The sequence below is a fragment of the Equus quagga genome, chromosome 18 (genome assembly GCF_021613505.1).
Source record: "Equus quagga isolate Etosha38 chromosome 18, UCLA_HA_Equagga_1.0, whole genome shotgun sequence".
NCBI classification, from domain to species: Eukaryota; Metazoa; Chordata; class Mammalia; order Perissodactyla; family Equidae; genus Equus; species Equus quagga.
In genome coordinates, this window is record NC_060284.1 from 15,602,077 (window position 1) to 15,628,114 (window position 26,038).

General features: G+C 35.1%; 1 protein-coding gene across 1 annotated transcript in view; it reads right to left on the reverse strand.

Moving 5' to 3' along the window:
* Window positions 1-274: 274 nt before the first annotated feature.
* The window catches only part of ADGRL4 (adhesion G protein-coupled receptor L4), a 106,580-nt gene continuing 80,816 nt past the window's right edge, over window positions 275-26,038 (reverse strand). Inside the window, exons 12-16 of the mRNA XM_046645735.1 lie at window positions 25,731-25,951; window positions 25,535-25,601; window positions 3,579-3,670; window positions 2,051-2,219; window positions 275-1,691 (exon numbers count right to left, since the gene is read on the reverse strand). Coding sequence (XP_046501691.1) covers window positions 1,629-1,691; window positions 2,051-2,219; window positions 3,579-3,670; window positions 25,535-25,601; window positions 25,731-25,951 — 612 coding nt within the window. The 3' untranslated portion in view covers window positions 275-1,628. The remainder of the gene's footprint in view (window positions 1,692-2,050; window positions 2,220-3,578; window positions 3,671-25,534; window positions 25,602-25,730; window positions 25,952-26,038) is intronic.

Consider the following 26,038-nt stretch of genomic DNA (forward strand, 5'->3'; position numbering starts at 1 on the left):
AAGGTTAGGGCGTGGACATTTTGAGAGGGCCATTATTATGCCTACCACACATCATCTTGACTCCATTAATGAAACAGATTGGTTTTTCAATATTACATTCCTACAACACTGTCTTATAATGACAACGATAATCATAGGTCACAGGCTTACCATATGAGATCAGAAGATATAATGAAAAGTTATTATCATGGATCCTCTAAAACATAAGGCGTATCGGCAGGTAGCTCATCCTTCTTGAGAAAGCAACTCAGCACAGCCATAGCAGTATCATTTAGATAACATTTTATTTGTTAGAGCAAGATTTGACAGGCTTCATTTTAACAGCTGAAGAAATTAATTTAAAATCACAACCTTTAGTGTATTAGCATACTTTTACATGGAGGTGCAGAACAATTACATATTTTTGAAATAAAATCACTGCTTCTAAATTTTAATGAGATTTGAGGATAGATAGAAGCCATCCATTTAAGCAGCTACGCTTTAATAGATAGTAGAAAACTGTCAGAGAATAGACTCACTGTGAAAATTTCTACAGTTCTCAGCCATTTCTTTGTTATAAATAACATTTTTAAATGTGTACTTTTCTGAACAGAAAAAATAGCAATTCACTTGATGAATACTTTCATATTTACAATGCCCTTTTAAAAATAGTAAGTTAAAAGGGAATATAGAAAAGTGAATTACAATATTTCTAAAATTAAAAAAATAAAGAACTCAAATATACTAGGCTAATGAGATACTGTATTTTTCACTACATTGAAAGGTGATAGAATAGCTTTATATACACCATTTTTACATTTACAGGCATGAACAATATTATTTTTTGACACATTTATGTATTACTGATCAAGCATTTGAAGTCACAATCTGTGAAATAAGTATAGCAACAATATATACGTCATTCTAATGTTAACCTAAAAATAGAACAGAAATGTTTGGTTTTTCCTTTTGTGAAGTTTTCTGTTTTTTTAGAATATTAGAAAAGAAAATGCATATAGCAAGCACAAGTCTAAGTAGTTTTAGTGGGAATTTAAGTTCAGAACAAGTGACAAAATGGTAAGACGTGTTTACTCAATTCTTTATCTCTATAATTTTCTCACCTCGTTTACAAAAGAACAAAGTTACTCAAAATACATTTCATGGTTAAAATAGCCATTCCCTTTCTGCTGTTTTATATTCTGCGCCTTCGTTCTCTTATGTTCCACCTTCTGTAAGAGAGCTCATTATCAAGGTGACAGGGGCCTACTTTCAAAAGCAACATGAGTCACAAAAATATCAAGCCAGTGGTTTCCTTCAGGACATTCACATATTTCTTGTGTTAGAAAGAAAATCTTTCCTTGGGTGCGGTGATATCACTCCTGAGAAACCAATTACTTTCTGAATATCTGCAATACTATTTTTGACATCACGTAACTAAAGTCCCGCGGGAAAGCATACTATGGCTATATGGTACATACTTTTACCTCTTACTATCTACAGGTCCTACACTGTAAACGGAGAAACTGATTTAAAATATTTGATTATCTAGTAATTAACCATTGGATGATTTGAGTCATTTTTATATTTTGGCCATCCACAGCACGGTCATTTTATTTTTGTGTAGCATATTTATCCATAGTTCTCTCTGTTTACCTTAAACATCCAAAACAACATGGGACATTTTTGAACAATCTATAATATTCTTCTTGGATCTGAAAAAAAGAATAAGAAAGGAAGGCATGTTAAATGTAATTGCAACAACCACATCAAATTATTTTGAAATCACATTAAGTTGTTGTATTTGGTTTTCTAAACTATTATTGTTTTCTGATTATCTGTCAGAATATGCTCAAGTGAACACAAACTACATTTACATTCCTAATAGCAAGTTTTTAAAAGTATATTTCCCTGTGATCAGCTACGTGTTCTGATTATCTCGATGCTAAAATGTACTGCATTTAGGTAATAAAGGCAGGAGTCATAAATCTATGAGAAGAAGAATTTTTATCAATTTGGTAACTGATGCTATGTGAATATACTATAGAGTTGACCAAAATAGCAAATTGCTTACCTTTCTAGATAAAACACACAGGAATAAGAAAATGAACATCCCCTGGAAGGCATTGCTGACAGTGAAGAGGTAAGCTGTCACCACGGATGCGTGCACAACATGAAGAACCCCAAAGATCCAGGTGGTGCCTAGAAGGAACAGGAGAGCAAGGGCTCCTCTGGCACACGACCTAGAATACATTTGAAATCTGTCAGTTAAGAAGGCTATATATATTCAACACATCTCCAAATTCCTCAAATTATATGGGAAATGAGTTTTTGGGATAGCCAAGAAATCTTTTGCAAAGACCGATAATGATTTTGAAACTGACAAACTGTGCTCCAGTTCCATGGGACAGCCTTGAGGGTAGGGTGCTACACTGTGGCAGGGATGTGCTTCCCAAGTCAAGGCAGCATATTAAAATACGGACGGCACTTTTCAAGGAATTTTCTTAATCTAAAAATATTTTTCTCTCGTGTACTGCAGTGTGTATGCTTTGATTTCAAATCTAACGTTGTAGTAATTCTCGAAGGTAAGACATATAACTACTGGGAAGTATTTTTCGTAAGAAACCTTGAAAAGTATCCCAGGTGAATTGGGTCAGCACATGAGCATGACATCAAAGAACGCTTCTGCTTTCCTTTTAGGGTTAGTAGAGAAGAAAGCGTAAGATATAAAATTAGATTTTTTTGTTTTGCTTTGCAATAGTTACCTCAAAATAAATTCATGTCAGAAATACCAATTTCTTAAAAATTAAAAAAAATACACACACATACTCACTGTTACATATTTTTAACTTATTGCCTGTGACTTTTGGTAAAACAACATTCAGCTCTGTTCACTGAGGACATTGCTTTGAAAATGAAGCAACTAATGATTATTTTCTCATTCATTCTTGGTCCAATCATTCTTTACTACAGAAGATGTTTTAGCAATGTACCTCAGAAAATGAGTCATTTTCAACTTTATTAAAACCAGCACAGTACATGAAACTATGAATGGTGAAGAGTAAAAGAAAGTAATCGATCAAGCATTAGCTAAATCCAAACTATAAATCTTGTGCAAGGTATTGAAACTATAGGAGTGTTCCCAGGCAACACAAATGTTAGTTATTTCTAATGTTCCCTATGGTAATTTCAGTTTTTCCTGAACAAACCATTTTCAAGGTCTCAATAAATCAGTTTTAAAGAGAGGAGGTTGAAGGAAAAATTGTGGGAGCATGCAAACTAGAAATCACAAGAAAGAAACACAGATATTAACCTCTGAGAAATGTTTTGCAAAGGAAAATCATGAAGGCCTCCTTTTCCCTTAAAATACAGTCATCATCTTTTCTTTCAAAGGGAACTGTGTTTGAAAAGATTGCTTGGTTCCTATTTAATCTGTGGTGTTTATGGTCTTATTAAGTGCTATTTAACAATAAGTATTTTAAATATGGCAGAAGAAAGTGTGAAAAAATCATTCACAAAATTGTCCTTCCAAAAAGTTATTTGCACTTTAAGTTACTAAAGCTTTCCATTACTACAGAAAGTAGACTTACAGAAGCATTTACCTTATGTTCTCATAACAACTAACTCCTGGTTTCACCCCTGCGGTGTGACGAAAAACTTTGTATATGATAAATCCAAAAGCCAAGAGATTAACCTGAGAAAATAAATGAGTTTCAAAGAAGAGGTAATTTTCATAGTAAATTGGATACATACAAAGGAAATAAACAAATAAAGATTTCAAATAAATAGAAACTCATGACATTTTGATGTATATTACAAAGTACAAACCCTCTGGGACACTTAGGCACACAAATCTGTGGTTGATCTTTACAATATCACTGAAAATTGTTAGTACAAATGGTAGTTAGTACAATTTGCCAGATTGTCTTGAGCAACCTGTTCAAGAAACTTCTTCAGATGTTATGATCACATCTACAGATTGATGAGTATCATCTGCTGCCAATAAGATGATTAATATACATATTAAGATAAGTTTTGGTTTCAAAAACTTTAAGAACACTTGGGAAATTAATTTTTTGTTCATTAAATTGTATGCTGTTTCTCTGAGCAGAAGTGTTAGTGATAATTCTGTCAACTCTTTAAAAATTTAAACTGGAAAAGAGATATCGAAAGGAAATGTAAAAACTCGACAAAACACCCTCAGTTTCTATTGCTAGAAAATGTCTGAGTGTGTTTCCTTTTGCATGGTTCCTTTAGCTCTCTCTCCTAAAATTTATAGTGAGATTTCCTTTCCTCAGATTTAACCTCATAAACTTTCAAAATATTAATCAATAAAATAAATGTTTATTTGAAGGCATATACATTTTATTGATAAACATTTATCATTATTTTATTTATATTTCCTAATATGGGCTAAATAGAAAACACAGAATTTTCACCCCTTTAAAAGTGACTGCATTATGAAAGTTTCTTCTTCTTTCTTTTCCTTTTCCTATATTTTTGGAAACCTGTAAGTCATATTTGCAGCATCAGAGAACTAATTGAGCGGCATATTTTAAATGTATATTTATTTTAATATGAGCATACTAATAATTTAAAATATTAAATATTATAGACATCATCTACAGATTAATCCTTTGTTGAATATATTTCATTAATGAAAGCAGATTTTTCAAAAGCCATTTATTTAGTAAGAACAATAACAGAGTGCAATATTTTAATTTTCAGCTAATTCTTATACTAGTATTTCAAAAGCTTATAGTTATAAAAAATTCTGTTTTTGCATATCATAAGGAGTTTTATATAGCTTCTCAAAATGAAATTTACTAATTAGTATTATAAAAAACAGCATAAAATAATGGGTCAGATAATTTCATGTTGTTACTTCTCCATGGAGAAGTTCTTGAGAGAAAATCTTAGATAAGAGTCTAGTCCCTTCTTCCTCCTTCCAAATGTCCATTACTTCTAATTATATGATTAATTAATTCTAATTACAGTAATGCTTCCATACAAAGAAAAGACTTCAGCAAGAGGGGAGATGAAGTGTATTTAAATTGATTTAATTGACAGTTTCACCCTATGGTGTCCTCAAATGACTAACTGAAGTGACAATTTAATAATATTTAATTTTATAAATCATTTTTACTACTTCTGAAAGAGGGATGCTTAGTATTTTCTAGGTTTCTTATAGCTATAGCTTCTTTAAATAAATTTGGAAACAACAGTTGTATTACATTTTATAAATATATGCATATTTTTAAATAATAAAAAGTATTAAAATTTGGTCAGTATAAATAATAGTAATCAAAACATCATTGGTTTGAAAATCTTCAAAGGATTTTTATGAGGTATCTATGTTGAACTTGTTATCTCAACAAAAGAAGAGTTATAAGATAAAATAACTTTAAATGATAAAAAAATTATTCTCAAATCCATAATTTTTACACATTAAGTGATGTACAATACTTATTAAAGTTTTTTTCTTAAACAGATTTGAAAAACAGTTTCTCATACTGCTCTGGTTTCTCAGAGAGCATATACATTTTAAACACGCTCTTCTGTACCATATGCTAAAATAGTGAAGCGTGGAAAAGGAACAGTCCCTACGGGCGATCCAGTTCTGGAAAGTACATTTTTTCTGCACAAGGGGAAGATGTTTACATACTTATAAAAACCAGGTGCTGCTGGACAAGTAGGAGACTAATTCGTATTCCATAAACTCATAAATTTTCCCAATTGTAAGAGAAAACAGATTAAAACATTTTTATCAAAAGGCATAATGATTTTATGTAATGAAAACAATCACAAATAATTGATTGTATTATCCACAGTCATTGATGATAATACACATATATGGAGCTTTTTATTTGCCTTTATTCTACACATTTTATGAAGGGTCTGTTCAGTGTCTGGTATAGTGGTAAGGGCTGGGTACGCACTAATGAACAAAATGGACATTGTCCTTTGTTCTCATAAACTTATTAAGAAAATAGATAGTGAATAATCACACAAATACTTATAAATCTGCAAACCGTGATAAACGCTATGAAATCACAGAGTTAGAGTGTTAGGAGAGACAATATGGGGGTGGATTAGAATGAAGGTTTGGGAGATATTTCTCTTAAGACTTAACATTTAAACCAGAACCTGATGAATTATAATACACTAGCAGATTTTTTTTTATCTATGCTTTCACAGAAGAATCACTTGTGTACTGTAAACCTTTTCCTCAAGGAACTGACAGCCTAATGGACGAGACGAGCCATCAACAGGCAAGTGCAACACTGTTCAGTGAGTGCCAGGCAGTGGTTTGCAGAGCAGAGCAGTACAGGTGATGACATTCTAACGTATGATTTCTAAGCCAATCTTGAATGACCAGTAGAGTCAAAGGAGGGCAGCCCCGAGAAAGTAAGTGCCTACTTCGGATCTCAGTCAGTGCACCTGTGTACTCTCATTTCCTAGGTGATCGGACCCAGTGGATCAATATACTATCCTTGGGCCCTATCTGAGTTCTCCACCCGGAAGTCTAATAGGCATCGTGAGTTAAAAATGTCAAAAACCAAGCTGCTATTCTCCCCGTAAAGAATCTATTTTTGTTGCAATCTTCCCCACCTCAAAAAAAGAAAAAAAGTGATCTCATCCTTTTAGAAGACCAGCCTTATTCATCAGCAAATCCTTCACCCCTACCTTCAAAGCATATTCAGAATATGACCACAACTTACCATCTTCACAGCTCCTATCCTGGAAGAGGCTGCCATCATGACCCTCCTGGGTGACTGCGAAAGCCCCCTCATTGTCTCCCTGCTCCCGTCCTTGTCTTCCTACAATCTACTCTCATTGCAGAGTCAGATTGATCCCTTTAAAATGTGAGTCAGACCATGTCTCTGTTCAGAACCCTCCAATGGCTTCCCATCTCACTCAGAGTTAAACCTGACAATCTCACAGCGGCCTCTACGGTCTGAAATGATAATACTTCTTCCCTCGAGTCCTACTTCTCTAGCCTTTGATCATTTCACTCCACTCACGTTGGATTCTCTGTCCTCCCGGCACAGCAAGCACGTCTCAGGGCAGTTGAGCTTGCTGTGCCCTCAGATATTCCCATGGCTCATTCTCTCACTACCTCTGTGTAAATGCTCCTTATCTACATCCTGCCTCCCAGCGTAGTCTCATGAAAAACTGAAACTCAGGTGATAAAACCAGAGCTCAGTTCAATTCTCTGGAAATGTAGAGAAAGATGGTATTCTGTTTTGGACCAGGCAATTTCAGTATCCTTCGTTTGCCTTAGTCACTAGAAAACTCACAGACACTCCTGGATGAAACTTTAGTCAGCTTCCTCTGAACCTGCTTCTCATCTGGGCCTTGACCTTGGGCTTCAGCGTCCATCCTTGCAGTGTCTTGTTTGAGTGAGAGTCCTGCTAAGTCAGCTTAGAGAAGATCTCTCCACTCTTGCTATCTGATGCTTCTCAATATCTAGTCAAATCCTCATCCCCCACCCTTGATATCTGCTCATCCTGGCCTGCCTTTCAGCAAGAATCCTGTTAAAGTAAGTTTAGCAAGAATCCTCCCTACTCTGGATGGCTCCTCTTAGTCACTTTCCATCCACCAACCCCCTGCTCCCACATACAACCTGTTACTTGGGTATAAATCCCCAGCTGTCTTCATTATATTCAGAGTTGAGCTGAATCTCTCTCCCCAATTGCAACAGATTTGACACATCACTATAGTCCCGAATAAAGTCTTCCTTACCATTTTAACAAGTGTCAGAATAATTTTTTTCTTTAACAAAACTCAGAGCCTAATCCAATGTCATATTATAAGATTTAGCAAATTCTGGATAAATGGAAAAAACTGCATTTGCTCCTTTTACACTGTCTGCATTCTCTCTTTATTCATAAATATAAATAAAGAATCAGTATCACCTAAAGGCACATCACTTTACTTACTTAGAGGTGGAAATTAAGTTGAAACTCTATGCATTTTAGACAATATGGAAAAGTATCTTCTGGGAGGAAATCTTTTATGAAATAAGTATGAACAGTGTGAGAGGAGACAAAAACCAAAGCTGAAAACAAGATTATATAGAATTAAAAAGTATTTCTGATAATAAGAAATAGCTTGCAATTATTCATGAAGTAATGACTTTGAGGATAGATAGAGAAAATACTTGCATTATAGGTTAAATAGTTGGAAAAATACCATGAAAACTGTGTTTACAGGCAATGACTACATCAATGATAAGCGACTTGAATACTTGAGTAATTATTTGAAACATAAGAAAAATCACTAATATCAACCTTAATTAAGAAAGTGCTGTCTTTAAAATGACTCACACTTTTGCTCATTAGTGTTTACCGATATGCGCTAGTTTTATCAGCTGTGGTCCCCTTATTATTTATCTCTAAATGTGAGTGCCACAAAAGCACAGGGGCTAATTAATGACTTGCAAATGAACAAAGTCATTCATTATCATTTTTGTCTCAAGTTTTAAAAAACATTTTTAGTTTGTCAACCAGGAGTCCCTAATACTTTTCTAGTAATAAACAAGACAAGGACATTAGATGTAAGCATAAGAACTCTGAAATTCCTTGCTGCACTTTAGAATACAGACGAGAAGGAAAACAGCTGTGGAGAAAAAAATTATTCAAAGTCATGAAAACTTAACCCTTAAGAGACAGTAATATTTTAAATTTAAAATCATTCTTCTTGCTTCATCTTAAGGAATATTTATCTACACAGATACGTTTCTTAACTCCGTTGACATATGTAGTGACTTCAAAGTTTGGCACACATGTTCTGATGTTTGACAGAGCGTGTTAAACATTTTTAAGTGCCTTATTTTTTTTTAAACAAGAGATTTAAATAGATGAGCTAGCGAGAGAGTGGGAACTAATTCTGAAAGATTTAGACCTACAGGTACATTCAACCCAAGGGCTTCCTATTCAGACTTCAAAATGAAGCGTCCCAATCAGTCATTTTTCCTTTCTTAGTCTTTGTCTCAATAATTGATGAAGCCATCTACATGCTAATGTCAGATCATACCAAAAAGAATGAGAAAATTTCTCTTAACAGCACTTTGAGACCCATGCTTTAATTTTTCATATATATCAAATGGAATCTGGTTCATTTAAGAATGTGTCATGATCACAACTGCTATGTCCTTTCAAATAGTTTTATTACCTTTAAATTAATTGCCCTACGGCAGACTTGCTTCTGCCACGGACAAAGGGTAGGTTTCTACCCGCCTGCAGAGAGTCCCTAAAGAAAAACAGTGACTCATTCTCAATCCCTAGACCACTGCAGAGACGGCTAAGTAGTTTTCAATTTAAGCTTTAAAATGAAAAGATATGATCGATTAATTTAAAGAAATTGTCTACTAGCTAGTTTGGAATCAAGTAGTTGGAATTTTGTCTTTTGCCTGATTTTCTTTTTTTATTATTTCTCAACTGGAATCACCCCTTTAATTGCCTTATAATGCTAATCACATGGAATATTAGAAAAATTGGGATAGGTGGTAAGCAGAATAACATCTTGCCTCCAAAAAAAGTCCACACCCTCATGTCTGGAACTCGTGAATATGGCAAAAGGGATTTCACAGATGGAATTAAGGTTACGGACTTTAAGATACGGAAGTTATCCAGGATTACCCTGTTGGACCCAATGTAAACATGTGAGCCCTTAAAAATAAAAGAGAAAAGCAGAAGAGATTCAGCAGAGAGATGCACCAGAAGAGACGCAGGAGACATGAGATCAGAGAGAATGGAAGACAAAGGGGGCCATGAGTCAGGAAATGTGGGAGGCCTCTGCAAGCTGAGACTGACCCTGTCTGACAGCTAGCAAAGAAATCAACTGCATAAAACTGAATTTGGCCAAAGACCTGGACAAGAACAGAAATAAGTTCTCACCCAGAGCCTCCAGGATGGCCGAAGCCGTGATTTTAGCCCAGTGAGATTCTAAGCAGGGGAACCAGCTGAGCCACTCTGTAATCAGGCTTCCCACCTACAAAACTGTGAGCTAACAGACAAGTGTTGTTTTAAGCCACTAACTTTGGGATAATTTGTTACGACAGCAATGGAAAACTAATAGAGAACACTAAATAATTAGTTTTCTAATGCTAATTATACACAGTCATGCATTGATTAATGACGGGGATATTTTCTGAGAAATGCATTGTTAGGCGATTTCATCATTGTGTGAACATCATAGAGTGTCCTTACACAAGCCTAGCCTACCACACCTGGGCTATATGGTGCTAATATGGGATCGCTGTCGTATATGTGATCCGTCATTGACTGAAATGTTGTGCTGTGGCGTATAACTGTGTATCTGTATCTATGAAATACCTTATAATTACAGTGTTTCCTACTTTTTAAATAAAAATTTAAACTTAGTCACACTAAGTATAGATTTAATGTATCTTTGTGAGGTTTCAGCCTGATAACCATTAAAACCAAGTATTAAACTCAACTTAGATCTATACCTTTGGATTACCGATTAAAAGTGTAATCAATGTTTCATTTTTTAAAAAAAACACTAATAATATTTTAGTGAGGATCATATTGAACAAATTTAAATACTGTTATTTCATCTTTAATCTTTTAAATTCATATTTTCAGCGTGATTTATAATGTGCATTGTATATTGTATAATGTAATGCACATAAAACAGTAAACTAGTAAGTGTATATAATTTTTCAAGATGTAAACATACATTTATTGAGGTACATCTTTTACTCTTGGGCTCTTTAGTTAAAAAAGTTTGGAGAGCACCGCCTTATATGATTTGACAGTTTCAAAAAAGCAACAGATGCATCTTCAGAATAAATAGAATAAATAGACTCTAGAGCCACACTTCAAGGACTCAAATTCCAGCTCTGACACGTGATAACTGAGCAATTTATTTAACTCTTCATATTTCGCTTTGCTTGTGTGTAAAATATGGATAACATTAGCACTTACACTTGTGTGTATTAAATTACATAATTAGTGTAAAGTACTTATAATAGTGCTCAACATATAAGTTCTCAACGAACATCAATTATTATCCCTAATGGTTATGACATTGATATAGAAGCATGTTCTTCCAAATTGTCTCAATTTTGAAAGGCCCAGTGATAAATATATATTTATTCAACAACTAGATAAGCATTATTTTGTGATATAGTCTCATTGGATCTATAAATAGCACCTTAAAATATCAGAACTTATATCTGTCAGTTTTTATTTTGGGTAATACAACCTCAGCAGAAAATAGGAGGTCTTTTTCCACTTTCAGGACTTTCCCCTAAGCTAATGTCAGCAAAACAAATACTTAAATATATATAATTCGACAATAACTCAAGTATTTATTGTTCATATAAATGATTTCTTATCTTTGTTGAAACTCCCGTTAGGGTAGAATTAAAATTTCCAGATCAAAAACTTGGTTATGTTCAAGAAGGTAAAATTATCAGATACCTTAAATATAAGAAACATATTCTTCATGAATCCAGTGTGATATTCTGTAACATTTTATGGGAGAGGATAACTATCTTTCCTTATAACACTCTAGTGTAGCACAGGGGTCAGGAAACTTTTTGGGGAAAAGGGCCAGATAGAAAATAGTTTAGTTTTTGAGGGTCGTATGATCTCTATCACAAATACTCAACTTTGCCATACCATTAAAGCAGCCTTAGACAACATGCAAATGAATGTGACTGCATCCCAATAAAACTTTATTTACAGAAACAGGCTGTGGTCATTGCTGACTCCTGCTCTAGAATCTCATTATGGGTGAGAACTTTTTCCTCTTTTATTCATGGTGTATTCCCAAGGCCTAGAACAATGTCTGGCATATAAAAGATGCTTAATAAACATTTGTTGAATGAATAGAATGATGAAGGATGGTATACCCAAGTCCCAGGTATCCTTAATGGCCTATTAAAGGAGCACTCAACCATTACATTGATTAAACATTTTTAAAATTATATTTTTTGTTTTGTCTCAAAGTTTGCAGATTTTGACAAAATAATACCTCATTAGAAATCTATTATTTATGGATAGATATACCAATGGAAACTGAGAGATACATTATAAATTACCAAAACATAATGACCCTCTAGGAGTGACTCTGAGTGGAGGAAAAAGATGAAGTTTTACCTCCTTTATTTTATGGATACCTTGGGATATATGCGATGTTTTGCATCTAACAGAAACCACAGAGCCTTGGATTTTATGATGTATGTGCCTTAATCACAGACTTGGGCTCACAGGTAGGCCACAGCAAAAGTCTCAGTCAACAAGTAGGCAGAATACCGCCTCATTAGGAAAATATCTTCCCACATCCCATGAAGTAATAGCTAAATAATTGCTCTATTTTCTTATGGCTAAAATCCCATCCCAATATTTAATCATCTTAGGCATTAAAAAATATTCACACTTCATATTTTTAACATGTTTCCTTTAGGAACATTTTAATAACTGAATATTTTTTCTATGTTTGAGAAAATAATTTACTAGTCTCCAAAACAGAGTTCAAAGGTGGAGAGAACTAGAAATTTATAAACATGAAGGATAAAGTGACCTCCGTGGGTGTAAGTGAATTTCATGGGCTTATTTTTATAGCTGGTTTTAACTGTAGATGGTTATAAGCCATAGGAAGATACCAGAAAAGGAAAAAAGATGAAGGAGAAAAACTCTAGTTGTGGAGTATTTACAACAATTTTTCAATTAAATGTGACAATGAAACCTGAGTGATGAACTCTGTTTTGTTAAGATATAAGGAAAAATGTTCTTTGTATATATTTGCTGTATAAAATGAGGATAGAGGTTAGTGAGAATGAAAAAACTTTATGCAAACTTACATAAATCATTTGACTATTACTGAGCATCTAAGCTAGATCTTGCACAATTAAATTTGAAGATGATGATCGCCTGACTAGCTCAGTTGATAGAGCATGAGGCTCTTAAATTCAAAGATGTATCTAAAATCATTGCCAATTTAAAAGGTAAAAGTAGAAGAAGAGAGACGATTGTCCCAAATTATTAAACATTTTCTTTTTTTAACTCTTAAAGGATGCTTTTATTCTTTTAATTTTATTTCTTTTTTTACAGTAGCTCTGTAATACGGAGTTGGCATCATTATCCTCCATGTACATACTATAAACCCAGGGCACAGAAAGGACCTATGGTGTGTACTTTTTACCAATCATATCGCTTTTGAAAACCTCTGACATTATTTGGCCAGGACCTCATTTTATTCAGTTAAGTGTAAGAAATGTTAAAATTCCTAGTGAAAGTATGCCATCGATAGATAGATTGATGTAGATAGATACAGCAATCATTCCTAAGGAGAAAGGAAATAAAGTAACAGTGATAGGCTATAAGGAATGCTTCAGGCGTTATCTCTTCTGTGAATTCTTCTCAAAATAATCCCATTTCCATGGTGATGATGACTTCTTGAAATTTCCTTTAGTAGAAAGGAATTAACATTTTTTACTAACTACTATGTTTAGCACATCATTTATTTATTCATCCAATAGTATCACTTGAGTGATTACTACCTGGTAAACCTCAAGGGTAATACAGCGGGAGAAAATCCAGAAGATTTTACTCTCGAAAGAGCTCACAGTCTTCTGGAGGAGACAGGTATGAATCAGTTACAAATCAGTCACTCATACTAACACATGTGTAATTATAAATGGAGGAAAGTATTCAGAAAAAAAAGGGGGCTTCTATGAAGGCATATAACAAAAAGATATATTATAGGCCAGTGAGTCAGAAAGTGATGTTTGCATTGATATCCAAAAGACAAATGAGAGTTAGCCAGATGAAGGGACGGCCAGAGGGAAGTGATAGGGAGTGTTGTAGCGCAGAGGGGCTGAGATGGGAAGGTACAGAGAACCTCTGAGAAACTGTAAAGCAGCTGATTCAAGCACAAAAGCCCATGGGAGAGTCATGTGAGATGAGTCTGAGTTGCAGACAGGGGCCAGAACATGCAGTGCCTTCTGGCTCAAGTGTCCACTTTACCCCTGTTTGCCAGGCCCAGTATTTTTTGCCTGTTGCCCAGTGTTCTATTCCGTTTAGCATTTATCTGAGTTTCTTATTTGTTTACATCTGAGATAAGCTTAGATAGGTTTGCTAAGCTCCCCTTCCAGCTTCTGCCGTGTCTCCTGGGCACTGTGTGAGAGTCACATGTGCAATACCCATTCTTTCCCACGTGCTTAAACATGGAAGACAACCAGCAATATCCTGCCTCTCCTTCCAGACCCCATCCAGAGCAGTGTAAGCATCACCTTCCTCTCAGCGCTCAGGCACAGGCGTTAGGGACAGCTACCTCCTTCACATACCTATCAGAGGGTAGTGGAAAAAGGATTCAAAATGGCCGTCATTGTCAGGCACGTGGTGCTATATTCTAAATAATTGTTACCTTGTGGGGGAAAATAACCCCTTGAACCCAGATGTTTGAATAGAGCTGTTTTATAGGTTCACCAATATAATGAAACCAATTTGAAGCATTTTTATTACTCATTTTTACTGCTGAAAAGATCATTTTGATGGTAAACTAACATGGCACCCTGATCACAGACTTTGATAAAGGTTTTAGACTTGACCCCAAGAGCAATGTGAAGCCAAGAAAGATGTAAACAGGAGGTGAAGAGATGTTCAGATTTGCTTTTCCAAAATCCTACCTCAAGCTTAGTAATGTGTTGTCTTAGAGTTGTTTGTTTACATATGTCAACCTGATAATCTCTCCATTTATGACCCCTCAGTTCCTAGCACAACCTTATCGAGGCTCTGATGCTTAATAAAGTTTTAACCTATTCTAAAAATATTTGAAGTGTTGTACCTATTTTTCCCCAGATTTTTTATTTTCACATTAGTTGCATTTTTATTTTGATTTAATACTACCTATACTGATAGAGAAATATTAGTTAAAGAAAATCATATGGATTTTTCAAAGAATCCAAAAGAACACATCTTTTCCTAAAGAAAATAATTTTGCTAATTAAAAGTGTGAAATTAAAGAGAGTTAAAAATGAGTGAAGCACTAAATTCACCTTTCAGCTTTTTTTTGATGAGAGAAAATTAAAAAAGGAATTTGAGCAATTAGATGGCATACACAACATTGGAAATTACTTATTGATGAAAATCAATTAAAAGAACAATAAACATCCAGACTATCTGTATTCCACATATTGATCTATAGTCTAATATAGTCAGGATTTTAGGTAGGATATTTTGGTTAATTGTTGAATATTCTAGGCAAGTATTTAGATAAAGCAATACAAAGTGGGGGAAGAAATATTTATAGTAAACAGGATTCCTCTCATTTTCAGCAAGATGGAAGGTCATTTATTTTGATATCTTCACTAAGTAAAATAAAGAATTGAAAGTTTATAAATTAGTTTTAGAAACTCTGCAGTTGCTAGGTCTCTCACCACTCACCCTGAAACCATTTGTGGAATCTAGGAGATAGGAACAACTTTTTCACGGACCTAACAAAGATCTACTCCCTTCACTCTGGCGCATGGAAAGATGAAAGGATGTGCAGCAGTGAAACAGAACAGAATGTGAATTCAGAAAGCGGGAGCTTGCCTCCCACCACTCAGCAGCTGGGTGATCCTGAGGAAATTGCTTAAGCTCGATAAAGGCCTTTAGTTTCCGCTTATTTAAAATACAGATGAAGTGGTGGCTCTTACCCAAATAAGTGTGAATTAACTTGAATAACCAAAGGCTGTGCCCTAACACTAAACAACTTGGGCTCTCTGTTTGATCAGATACCATCAGGAAGCATGTTTTTTTTTTATCAGAAGAAATTTTCAATGTTTCTTGAGAAGCCCTAAAACTAGACACAACATTTTCATATGAGGAACAGAAATCAAGACAGAGCCACATAGATAGTCCATTCTCTCAGAATGAGCAGTTCATACTTTGCAGAGAATACTGAAGGGGACAGAGGGATACTTGTAGGGAAGATTAAATATTTTCAGGTGTGTTGAAGAAGAGCTCTGCTAACGTTGATAAAGACTGATTCAGAGAAGGACTCCCTCTCGTCGCAGACCAGCTTGGGCAAGGGCAGTGTGTCACACTCAGAGGATGATCAGAAGTATCAGAATGATCAGAACGTTTCCCGTGTTCGTGGTCAAGTTTGAGAATTTTTATGAATTCTTAGTGAGAGAAGCTTGAAGATTTTATCTGTTACCTACCTAAGAATGTACATAATTTGCTTTAGTGTAGCCAGACCTACACTTCTTTAACAAGTTGTTAATAACAGAACCCTCATAGGCACTTATCAACAGACAAATCTAGATTATATAGTTACCAGATCTAGTGAAAGTCTAGTAAAACATTGTCTCTTACTAAATGCTATTGTTTTTATTTTGATATATTAACAAAGCTTTTGCGAAAATTAAAAGAGATGTTAAAAGAGTTTTGGAAAGATGAAAAGACTATAGAAATGTAAAGAGATAATAATTCTGATGACTGTCCTTCTCTACCAACATCTGTCGTGTTTCCCTTTCACCATATCATTAAGTGACATCTCTCACTGTGAAGCTACATTTATAAAAAGATACCAGTGATGAACTTCACTTTAGCCAGGTATTTTTAATTGGTTTTGAGAGACCCAAGGGATTTGTTTTTCAATATTTTTTGAGATATCTAATTTCTGTAAAGGTATTCAATTTTTAAGAAATTTTCTAGTACAAGTCCCGAGGAGATTATCTGTGAAGGTATTTCCAGTAAGAATATAACTCCCGTGTATAGAAATACATTGAAAACTACAAATGTATTATTTATGTTGTTTTTTTTTAACTACACTTTTTAAAATTCCAGCTACCTATAGTTTCAAGAAGGTCAGAATAATATGAAAAAAGTAGCTAAATGTTACAGGCACTGAAATGCTTATTAATACATAATACGGAGGAAAGGTTAGAATACGAAAGTGCCTTGAACTACAGAGGTCACTAAAAAATGCATTTAACAAATATGATGCCATTGAATTAAAACATGTAATTAAAATGTTGATTCTGTTATCCACAATATTTAAAATTTACAATGGGTGGTATTTCTAATATAGCTTCAACGGGGTTATCTAAAGGACATTGCCCAAACCATGGTTTTAATTTCCTTTCTTATATTTATACCATCTAAAGAAAGCTGCAAAATGTACTCCTATACAAGATACTTAATATCCAAGTCTCGACCAGTGGTTCCCAATGAAAAGAACTGAGGATATTATTTCCCATGGGACGCTTGGTTGTGTCTGGAGACATTTTGGTTGTCATAACTAGGTGATGGTGGTGCCACTGGCATCTGTCAAGTAGAAGCCAGAGATGCTACTAAGCTCCCTATAATACACAGGACAGGCCCCGCAACAAAGATTAGGTCCAAAGTGTGAATGGCGCCACTGCGGCAGAACCTTAGTCTATCATAATCCTTCATTTTGGTTTATAGATTCCAACCTAGCTAGTTAGACACCACGACAGATAATAATATCCAGCGTTGGCAAAAATGTCATAAAAAGAACATTCTATATATTGTTGATGGAAGTATCAGTTGAAGTCAATGTTTTGGAGGCATTTTGCAAATTTAAAAATCTGCCTCTACTCGCGTTTCCAAGAGGCACTTCCTAACGATTTTATATAATAGATTTAGTAACTACACGGGAACAAGGATTCTCTGTGCAGTATTATTTGTAATAAAGAAATGTTGGAAACAAATTAAATGTTCATCAATAAGGAAGTGGTTAAATAAATTAGAGCATACTCATGCAATGATAAAAAACTGGTAGAGTTGTATAATTTAACAGGAAGAGTGAATATATTATATTGCAAATTATAAATAATTCAGGTTATTTGAATTTGTAATCAAATTTTTTGCTTAAATTTATATATATGTATACATATATGCATATGTGTGTGTGTGTATGCATACAAAGGTCCCAAAGGGTATACAGTAAATATTAAGAAAAAGGGTAGTTAGTCATTGAGGATTTAAGTGTGAGATGAAATGTTCACTTTTTACTTTACATAGTCTTGTAATATTTGCATTTCTTTCAAGCTTGGGCAATCTGTAAAATTAAAAAAGTAATATGAATACATCACAATAATAAATATGTAGACATGGTGCATCTTGTAAAGGTTATGCGAGGAATTCATTTTTGAGTAGGTTGTAATCGGTGTTTCCTGGTGAAAGGGAATTAAGAGACTGTCGACACAGAAAGAACATGTAGAGGAGTCTGCTACAAAAAGCTGAGTGAAATTCTGGGCAAATCTAAGAAGTGGAAAAGACTAGCAATGTAGAAACACTCAGTTACAAGAGCTGTGATTGAAATTCCCATGAAAGCTCTCATTTTTTAAGGAAAGCGCCTTATTTGGACATGGCTTAATTAGTGTTTGCCTCAATCAAGCACATGCTATTCTTCAAAACTGAACATGTCTATGGAAAACTTCAATTTCTACTTAAAAGTTAAATTATTTTCACAAACTCTTCTTTGTATTTGTATACTTGAATCTAATCACTTGCACAGTTTTAGTTGAAAGAATTCAGCATTAAAGATTAAAAATATTGGAGAAAGAAATAAATTATGGAAATTATCTTCAGTTTGCAGCTTGCTTTGCAAAGATTTAGAAGCCTCTTTCTTGTACAGCTCAGTCTTTCAAAAGCATGGCTAGGCCTTTTCATGTATAGTTATAATCTTAACACTCTAAATGTACTGATTCGTAGATGGAATCAGTGGGGTCGCTGGTTCATGCTTCAGAATTCTAAGAAATTCTTAATATTAATGAGTCAACACTTGAGGAAGTACTTTCAGTTGATCAATGCAGAAAATATTGCTGCTCAAAAATCTAAGTAGTTGACATTTATCAGAGTAGATTGAAAGCTTGCATCTTCCTTTGAAACCACACACCTAGGGTAGAAAAAGCCACCAGTGCTGAACTAATTCAGTTCTTACTCGTTTACATATTGTTTTAAAGGCATTTCACATTATAATCCCAAACCAGGGCTCCATTCATAAAAACAAGCAAATATCATTTACTCTACAGAAGAAATGCAAGGATTCCATATAAAAATGAAAGCTACTGCTAGTTGTTCTACAGAAACATCTTCTCTGGGGTACAAGTCTTCCCAGATTTGCTCAGAGAAAGCTGTGAAAGCAATTTTATCCCTCATTTAAGGCCAGGCATAACAAAGTCATCACTAATTCTTTAAATTTGAAGATTTATTTACATTTTGTCTTTATTCTGGAAAATTAATACTATTTATTCTATTAAATTTCTATTGTTTTTCTTTAAAATAGTCCATACTTTATTTTAGTTATGTAACCATAAAACCAGGAACAGAATTTGCCACCCCAGAATATGCCTGTTTGGCATAAGGGCTATTTTGAGCTGGTGATTATTAAGAAACAGCCAACGCAGGAAGAGCTCTGCAAACCTAGCAGAAGCTTACTTGTGTAAGGGAAACTTACATTTATAACAGAAATCTCCATTTGTAAGGGTGTCTCCCTCTCTGTGCCATGAAGAGGAGGATGACACTCAATCTTTAGAAACTCTTATCACTGAAGAAGGCAATGCCTTAAATCTGTATAACAACTTTACCCTTGTTACTGTACTTTTGCGGTAACCTCCCATAACTGACCCCATCTTAACAACACAATGTTAAAGCTATTTCTCAGGGGCTGCAAACCAGCCAGGAGCATGTACAGAAGAGAAAATTTTGACCTGCCAATTGAAACTCATCCTGCCTGTCCTTGCATACCAGGCAGCCCTTCCCTAATGCCTGCAACTCTATACCCCTGGATGGGTGAGACAGATTGGAGAGCTTGGCATCCTATCTCCTTGCATGTTGACCTTGAACAAAGCCTTTCTTTCCTCAAAAGCTGGTGTGCCATGGTGTCAGCTTCTGTGTGCATTGGGTGGCGAGCCCTTGCTCAGCAACAGTTAAACTTTTTCTAGCAGGGTGTACTTCTAACAAATTCCATGAAGAAACATGCACACATATTATAATCATATCTTGCTGTAATTAAACAAGCTGTCACATCTTCACCAATATTTAAAAAATTAGGATCTACGCCTAAATAGATATTTATATATGTATATATATATATACACACATACACACATTTATATACACACACAATATATTGGCCACACATACATTCCCTTGCATACAATTTTTGGCTGTACAAATCATGGTTTTAAAATTAGTTTTTTGATTTAATTTTTAATGCAAAAGGTAAAAATAAGAGAGTCATAAAATTGTCCTCCAATTATTGTGTATTTTTCTTTTTTAATTTTTAAAGCATGGATACTTCTTATAAAAATTTTATCTTGTTTTTACCATAGCCTGTTGTGTAGGGTTGGCATCATTATCTTCATTTTACAAGTTAGAAACACCATGTGATCTTTCTGAAGCTATGAGTAGTCACATAGCTTGAGAAAGTTCACATGGTGTTTCTTCCTGCCTCATTTATTACCATGGTCTTTATTAACAGATCAATTAAAATACACAGATAATTACTGAAGACAAAGTACTTCTATGTTATGAGGTGACCAAAAAGAGGGCCACATAGTTTACTGTCTAGGGTTCATCATTAACAGAATGCAACATGAACGTTGCTCCATAGAGAATCACATTGCAATCTGTGCAATGGTGGCCCTTAAGGTCATGCAACAGAGTGGCATTACTGAGCAATATATGGTCAATGAATCACGAAACTCATGGTTCAATGTCCTGGTGTTTGGATGTGGGGGATTGGTAGAATAACGCATGCAGAAAATTATCATGTGCAACAAAATAGAACATTAAAAGTACCACACAGGGTTAGAATGGAGATTCTATGGGAGCATGTGGAGAAAGAGATTAGTTGCAAAGCTGGAAAGGTTTTCATGAGGCTGTGAATTAATTAACGATAAGATTTCGGGCAGCGGAACCTTGTACAAGGTGGCAGGATTATTGAGTGTAAAGGAAAAAGAAAATATCCAGGCACAGCAGGTATTCTACGGAGGATAAAGGTCTCAGAGGAGCTCTTTTGTGGAGGTGCACAGTGTGAAAAACGCTGAAAATCGGCAAGGTTCAGCTGGATTACTGAGGACCAGTCTATGGTGTTTGGACTACAGGCAAAGGGGACCTCCCACTGCAATTAAGAAGGCAGGCCATGGATTCAAGTTCACGAATGTGACTTTCAGCTCAGTTACTTACTAGCTATCGAGTAAGGTATGTGATCACTCTATGCCTCAATTTCTCTAACTTCAAAATCAAGTAAATGTCACATACACAGAGCTATTTTTGAGTTGTGTTAAAAACAAGACAACAGGCTCAAAATGGAGTTGCTTGTGCTAAACCCCACATCACCAAACTGAGACTTAATTATAGTTTTGGCTCTTCGAGAAATAGAATCTTAAACCAATCATTTAGGAATTGCCTGACCAGCTCTAGTTAGGTAATCTGCCTGAGAGACCCCTGCTATCCTCTAAAGCAAAGTAACCACACAATAACCAACCTATGTTTTGCCTAGTATAACTTCCTTGTTCCTGCTCTCTTCTGCCTATAAGAGTCTTTCATTTTGTACACCTCCTGAGAGCTTCTTTCTGTCTGCTAGGTTGGATGCTGCCCAATTCATGAATTGTTGAATAAAGCCCATAAGATCTTTAAAGTTTACTCCCTTGAATTTTGTTGTTTAACAGTTGTTTGAAGGATTGTATTAAATGCACTAACACATGGAGAATGTATCGATTAGTGCCAAGAATACACTAGCGCTTAACGTTACTGATCTTATTTTTCTTATTAATACTTCCCATTATCTGAACTGAGTTTGTGGCAGTTTATTATGGATAAATTAAAATGAAATGGGACAGAATGACAGCAGAATGATAGATTAGAAGGCAACTGCAAAAGTGGCAAGGTAGTATGAAAAGGCGGGCATTAGATTAAGACAGAAATAGTTTCAAGTTCTAGCCTCAGTATTTATTTGTGGACTTAAAGCTTTGGGCCAATCACTTAACATTTTGAATCAGATCCTATTTTTTGTTAACTATAAAGTGTGATAATAACTATGTAAATGATTTAAAGAGATTGAGTGTTAAAATATTAGCTGTGCATTTCAAAAGTAGTAGCTCAATAGACTGTATATTTTTAAAAGCCCTATTACTGTTATTAATAATGCTTTATTGTTATTAATACTAGACTCTTAGTAAGGGATAGCAGTGGCCTGACTATGAGAGTAGAGGAGAAGAAATGGATACGTTTATGGAGGTAAAAATTTGATTAATTAATGACATCTAGACTAGAGAGTGATGATCTAGGAAAAGATGATTCTTGAATACTCTTAACAACAGACAGATACTTTGGTGATTTCTGGTATTATCCTGTTTATAACGGCAACTATTTCTCTACATCCTATGTTTTCCCTCAGAGGGAATCTGGCAAGCTTACACTAAGAATCTTCTGCCAATTCCTTATCATTTAAAGCAGAAGCTGCTCTTGCCCCATCTACAAATAAGTCCCTCCATCTCAATGAAGACTTGTTGAATGATTATCACAGCCCCTACGGATCTCTCCCACATCTCATCAGTATCACTTATATTTAATTATATATTGTCCTTTGTCATTTATTTATCTTGCTTTCTCCTCATTGATACTATAGCCAGTACGGGATAATTCTTATATTTCTTTTGTACTCCCATCATGCCCGGACTACTCAATTAACATAGGTGGTCTTACTTACTACCAGAATATCCCCAAACATAGGATGATGATTTTCGATTCAGTAGATCTGTGTAGACAAGTGTGGTGGCCGTATGGTTGGTTCTAGGCTACTGCCCCTCCATTGACAAAGTTCAACTCCTCTGCTGTTGGGGGCTAGAGGGAGGTGAACACCTTTCGGTGATGGAGGGAACTTCATGACATCACTTGGGTTTAATTTGTTTTCTATTACTGCTAGTAATCTTGGCTTATGTGATGGCTTCCACTTAGATGGTATATGTGATTTTCTTGGTGTTCATAGTATTTCATTTCCATCTTGACCCCTTCTATCCTTCAGAGAGTGACAGCCATGTCACCATTCAACCTCACCTATATTCAACTCATTTCTCTTGTTGTGTATAGCTTCACTTGACTTGACAACCTTCTGGGTAGTCCAACTACTTCTGTAAATTTTCTGTGCTTATAGGATAGCTGAGTCTTTGTGTGTTCCCTCATAATTTTATTCCTAGCCACACTATATAATAATCCTTTTACTTCCCTGCTGTCAAGGGATAGTCCAGTGAGCATGCAGCCTGCAGGAAACTGCAAATAAGGTCTAGTCTCTATGTTCACATTTGACCCAAAGTCAAGGAACATATGTCAAACTCTCATAAAAATTTGCTCATCACGCTCTGCTCTTCTTATATATGAAGAAGACATGAATATTCCAGTTACACTAGCATTTAATCTGGGATCAGGATGATAATTTTACTCTTACTATTTCTGATTGCATTCTCTACAAAACTTTTGGGGTACTCCTCCACAACTTATCTTCAAGGAGATGGGGAAGAAACTAACTTTTTTCCTGACTGGCAGGGAAAAGCTTTACAAGGGAACATTGTATTCTTCCAAAGGTCAAGGGCTCCTAACTCTGAGCCACTACCCGTCGGGTCCCCTTCTCCGGTCCTGTTACTAGGCTACAGCTGGTCCTATTGTCTCTTTGTAAGAACTGTGGGAAGCGTCAAGCCTAAATTGTCAGTGGCTCAATTTGTTTGGTGCTCAGTATTTCTTTGACTTTATCTTTGAACTCGATACTATTCTGGGACAGCAGCAAAAGTCTCAGTTAATGCTGCATCGCACAGCTGTATAATAATAAGAACATGCCAGCATTAGCACAGAAAGCCAGGGATAACTAGAGTAAATGAATTCACTTCAATTTAGTAATTATTTAAGGAATTTCTGCTATTTTTAATGATACCAAAAAAAGATAAACCATATGCAGTTTTAAAGTAAAACTGAGGTACCTCATCCATTTCTTAAGTAGCCTGACCCTCTGGTTAAACGGAATGATTATCATACTGAAACTGTATGGAAGATAAATTGGTTCATTAACTCCAGACTAGAACAGTGTGACATTGTTCATTTAGGCTTCTGCGAAGGTTTGCAGGACTCATTTTTAGATAAGCCCCATCTAAAGTCTGTGGACTCTACTATAATATAATCCAAAGTTATCTTTTCCCTTACAGAAGCAAAAGTTAAAAACCATTTCAGAGAACACTTTCCCTTTCTTACTTTAGAGAAATACGATTCTATTTTTCCTGTTTTCAATATAATTTCTAGCCCACTACTTTTCATCCAAACTAGAAGAATGACTGATGCATAGATCTTTGTCGTGCACAAAACAGTATCAGAGATGGTCCACTCAGTAGAGATGGAATCAGTAAAATTAGAATATGTACAAAGTGTTTTCACACAAAATACTCATAGGGGCAACACATGAAAATATGTGAATGGGACATCATTCAGTCTGAATTCTCATGTGGGCTGAAAATTTTGGAATTATAGTAAACTAACTCTGTTTCAGTTGAAATCTAGCCAATGGCTTCGTTTTATATTTCCAGATTCACTGTGAGAATTATAAACAAGTTTCTGCGATGATTAGGAAATATAGCGTCAGAATGCACTTTATTTCTCCCACACCATTAAAAAATAAACCTTGATGAAAATTCTCTGCTTTGCATTTCAAGTCTTTCTCCATTTAGCAGTTTCCTCACAACCATAAAAATCATGGGGAAAGAATGAGAGGAAAAAAATTCAAAAAAGATAGCTAGCTTATGGTCAAAACATATGTGAAAAAGTTGTCCAAAACATTGTCACAACTCCTCCACTGACAATTCATTCCATTCTAGAGCCTTGTCAGACCTCCCAGATTCATTGACAGACCATTATATTTAGAATGGCTTTGAAAACTTACAGCACTTAGAAATGCTCTTGAGACGTATAAAAATGTCTTTATTTAGAATGGAACATATAACACCTGCCAAATTTGTAGGTTTGAAACCACTTCCAATAAGAATTAAAAGGCCCTCTTCCTAGCTGAAATAGGACTATCAATATGACTTGTCGGCTCAGGAGAAATAGTGGGTTCTTGTCTCTGACGTCGCAATTTAGTTTAAAATCACTTTCATGATGACAGGGTACATAAGGATGAGAAAACTATAAAGATGACAGTCTAATCTTCAAAGATCACTGATCATCAATAGAAGATTAAATAACATAAACCCCGGAAAGGCCAGATTATCAGCTTGCTGGCACACTCTCGGTGTTGAAGCATGCTGAGATACTACTGATAAGTGAACAATGCTTTTCCTATATGTTGTGCAGAAATATATCCTCCTCCAAGAGGGGCAAAGAAATTGTAAGAGCTTTGAGTTTAAAGATGTATATATTTTTTCTCCATAGTGATACAATATATGTAAAATGTTAGTAAACGACATACGGTAAAGTGCTCAAAATTATTTTTTTCCCTCAGAGTAATGCCAATCGCCAAGAGTTTTAAGCACCTTCTAATTATTTTTTGAGTTCTAACAAACAACAATCTTAAATATACGTACAAGAATGATTAGACATGCCGGTCCTATGAAACTCCAAATAAAGTTGTTTTCTGTGCTAAGCCAACATCTGAAAAGTAAACAATAGATAAAAACCTATAAATGAATTTGAAAGGAGTTCCACAAAGCAAAATTTTCAATGATTACAAAGCATATTTACAATTACATTTCAAATACCTAAGAGATCGTCTGAACTTACACTTTGGTGGTGCCATAATATCTATATCCTAACGAGGCTGAAAATCCAACTACCACAGCTGGGCTGAGATAGCCGAAGATGTAAAAATTCTTGTGCAAAAACCCCTTGTTGTAGATGACTCCTACGACGATGAGGTAGAGGTGGATGCCTTCAATGCACATCCACGCAAAGGCGGCCAGAAAGAAGTAATGCAGCAGCCCGGCGATGATGGAACAGAAGAGCTGGAAACCAAAGAAGGGAAGAAACCATAGCAACGTTTGCTTTAACACTATCATAACATAAGACCTGGACTTTCTCCATAAGCTATG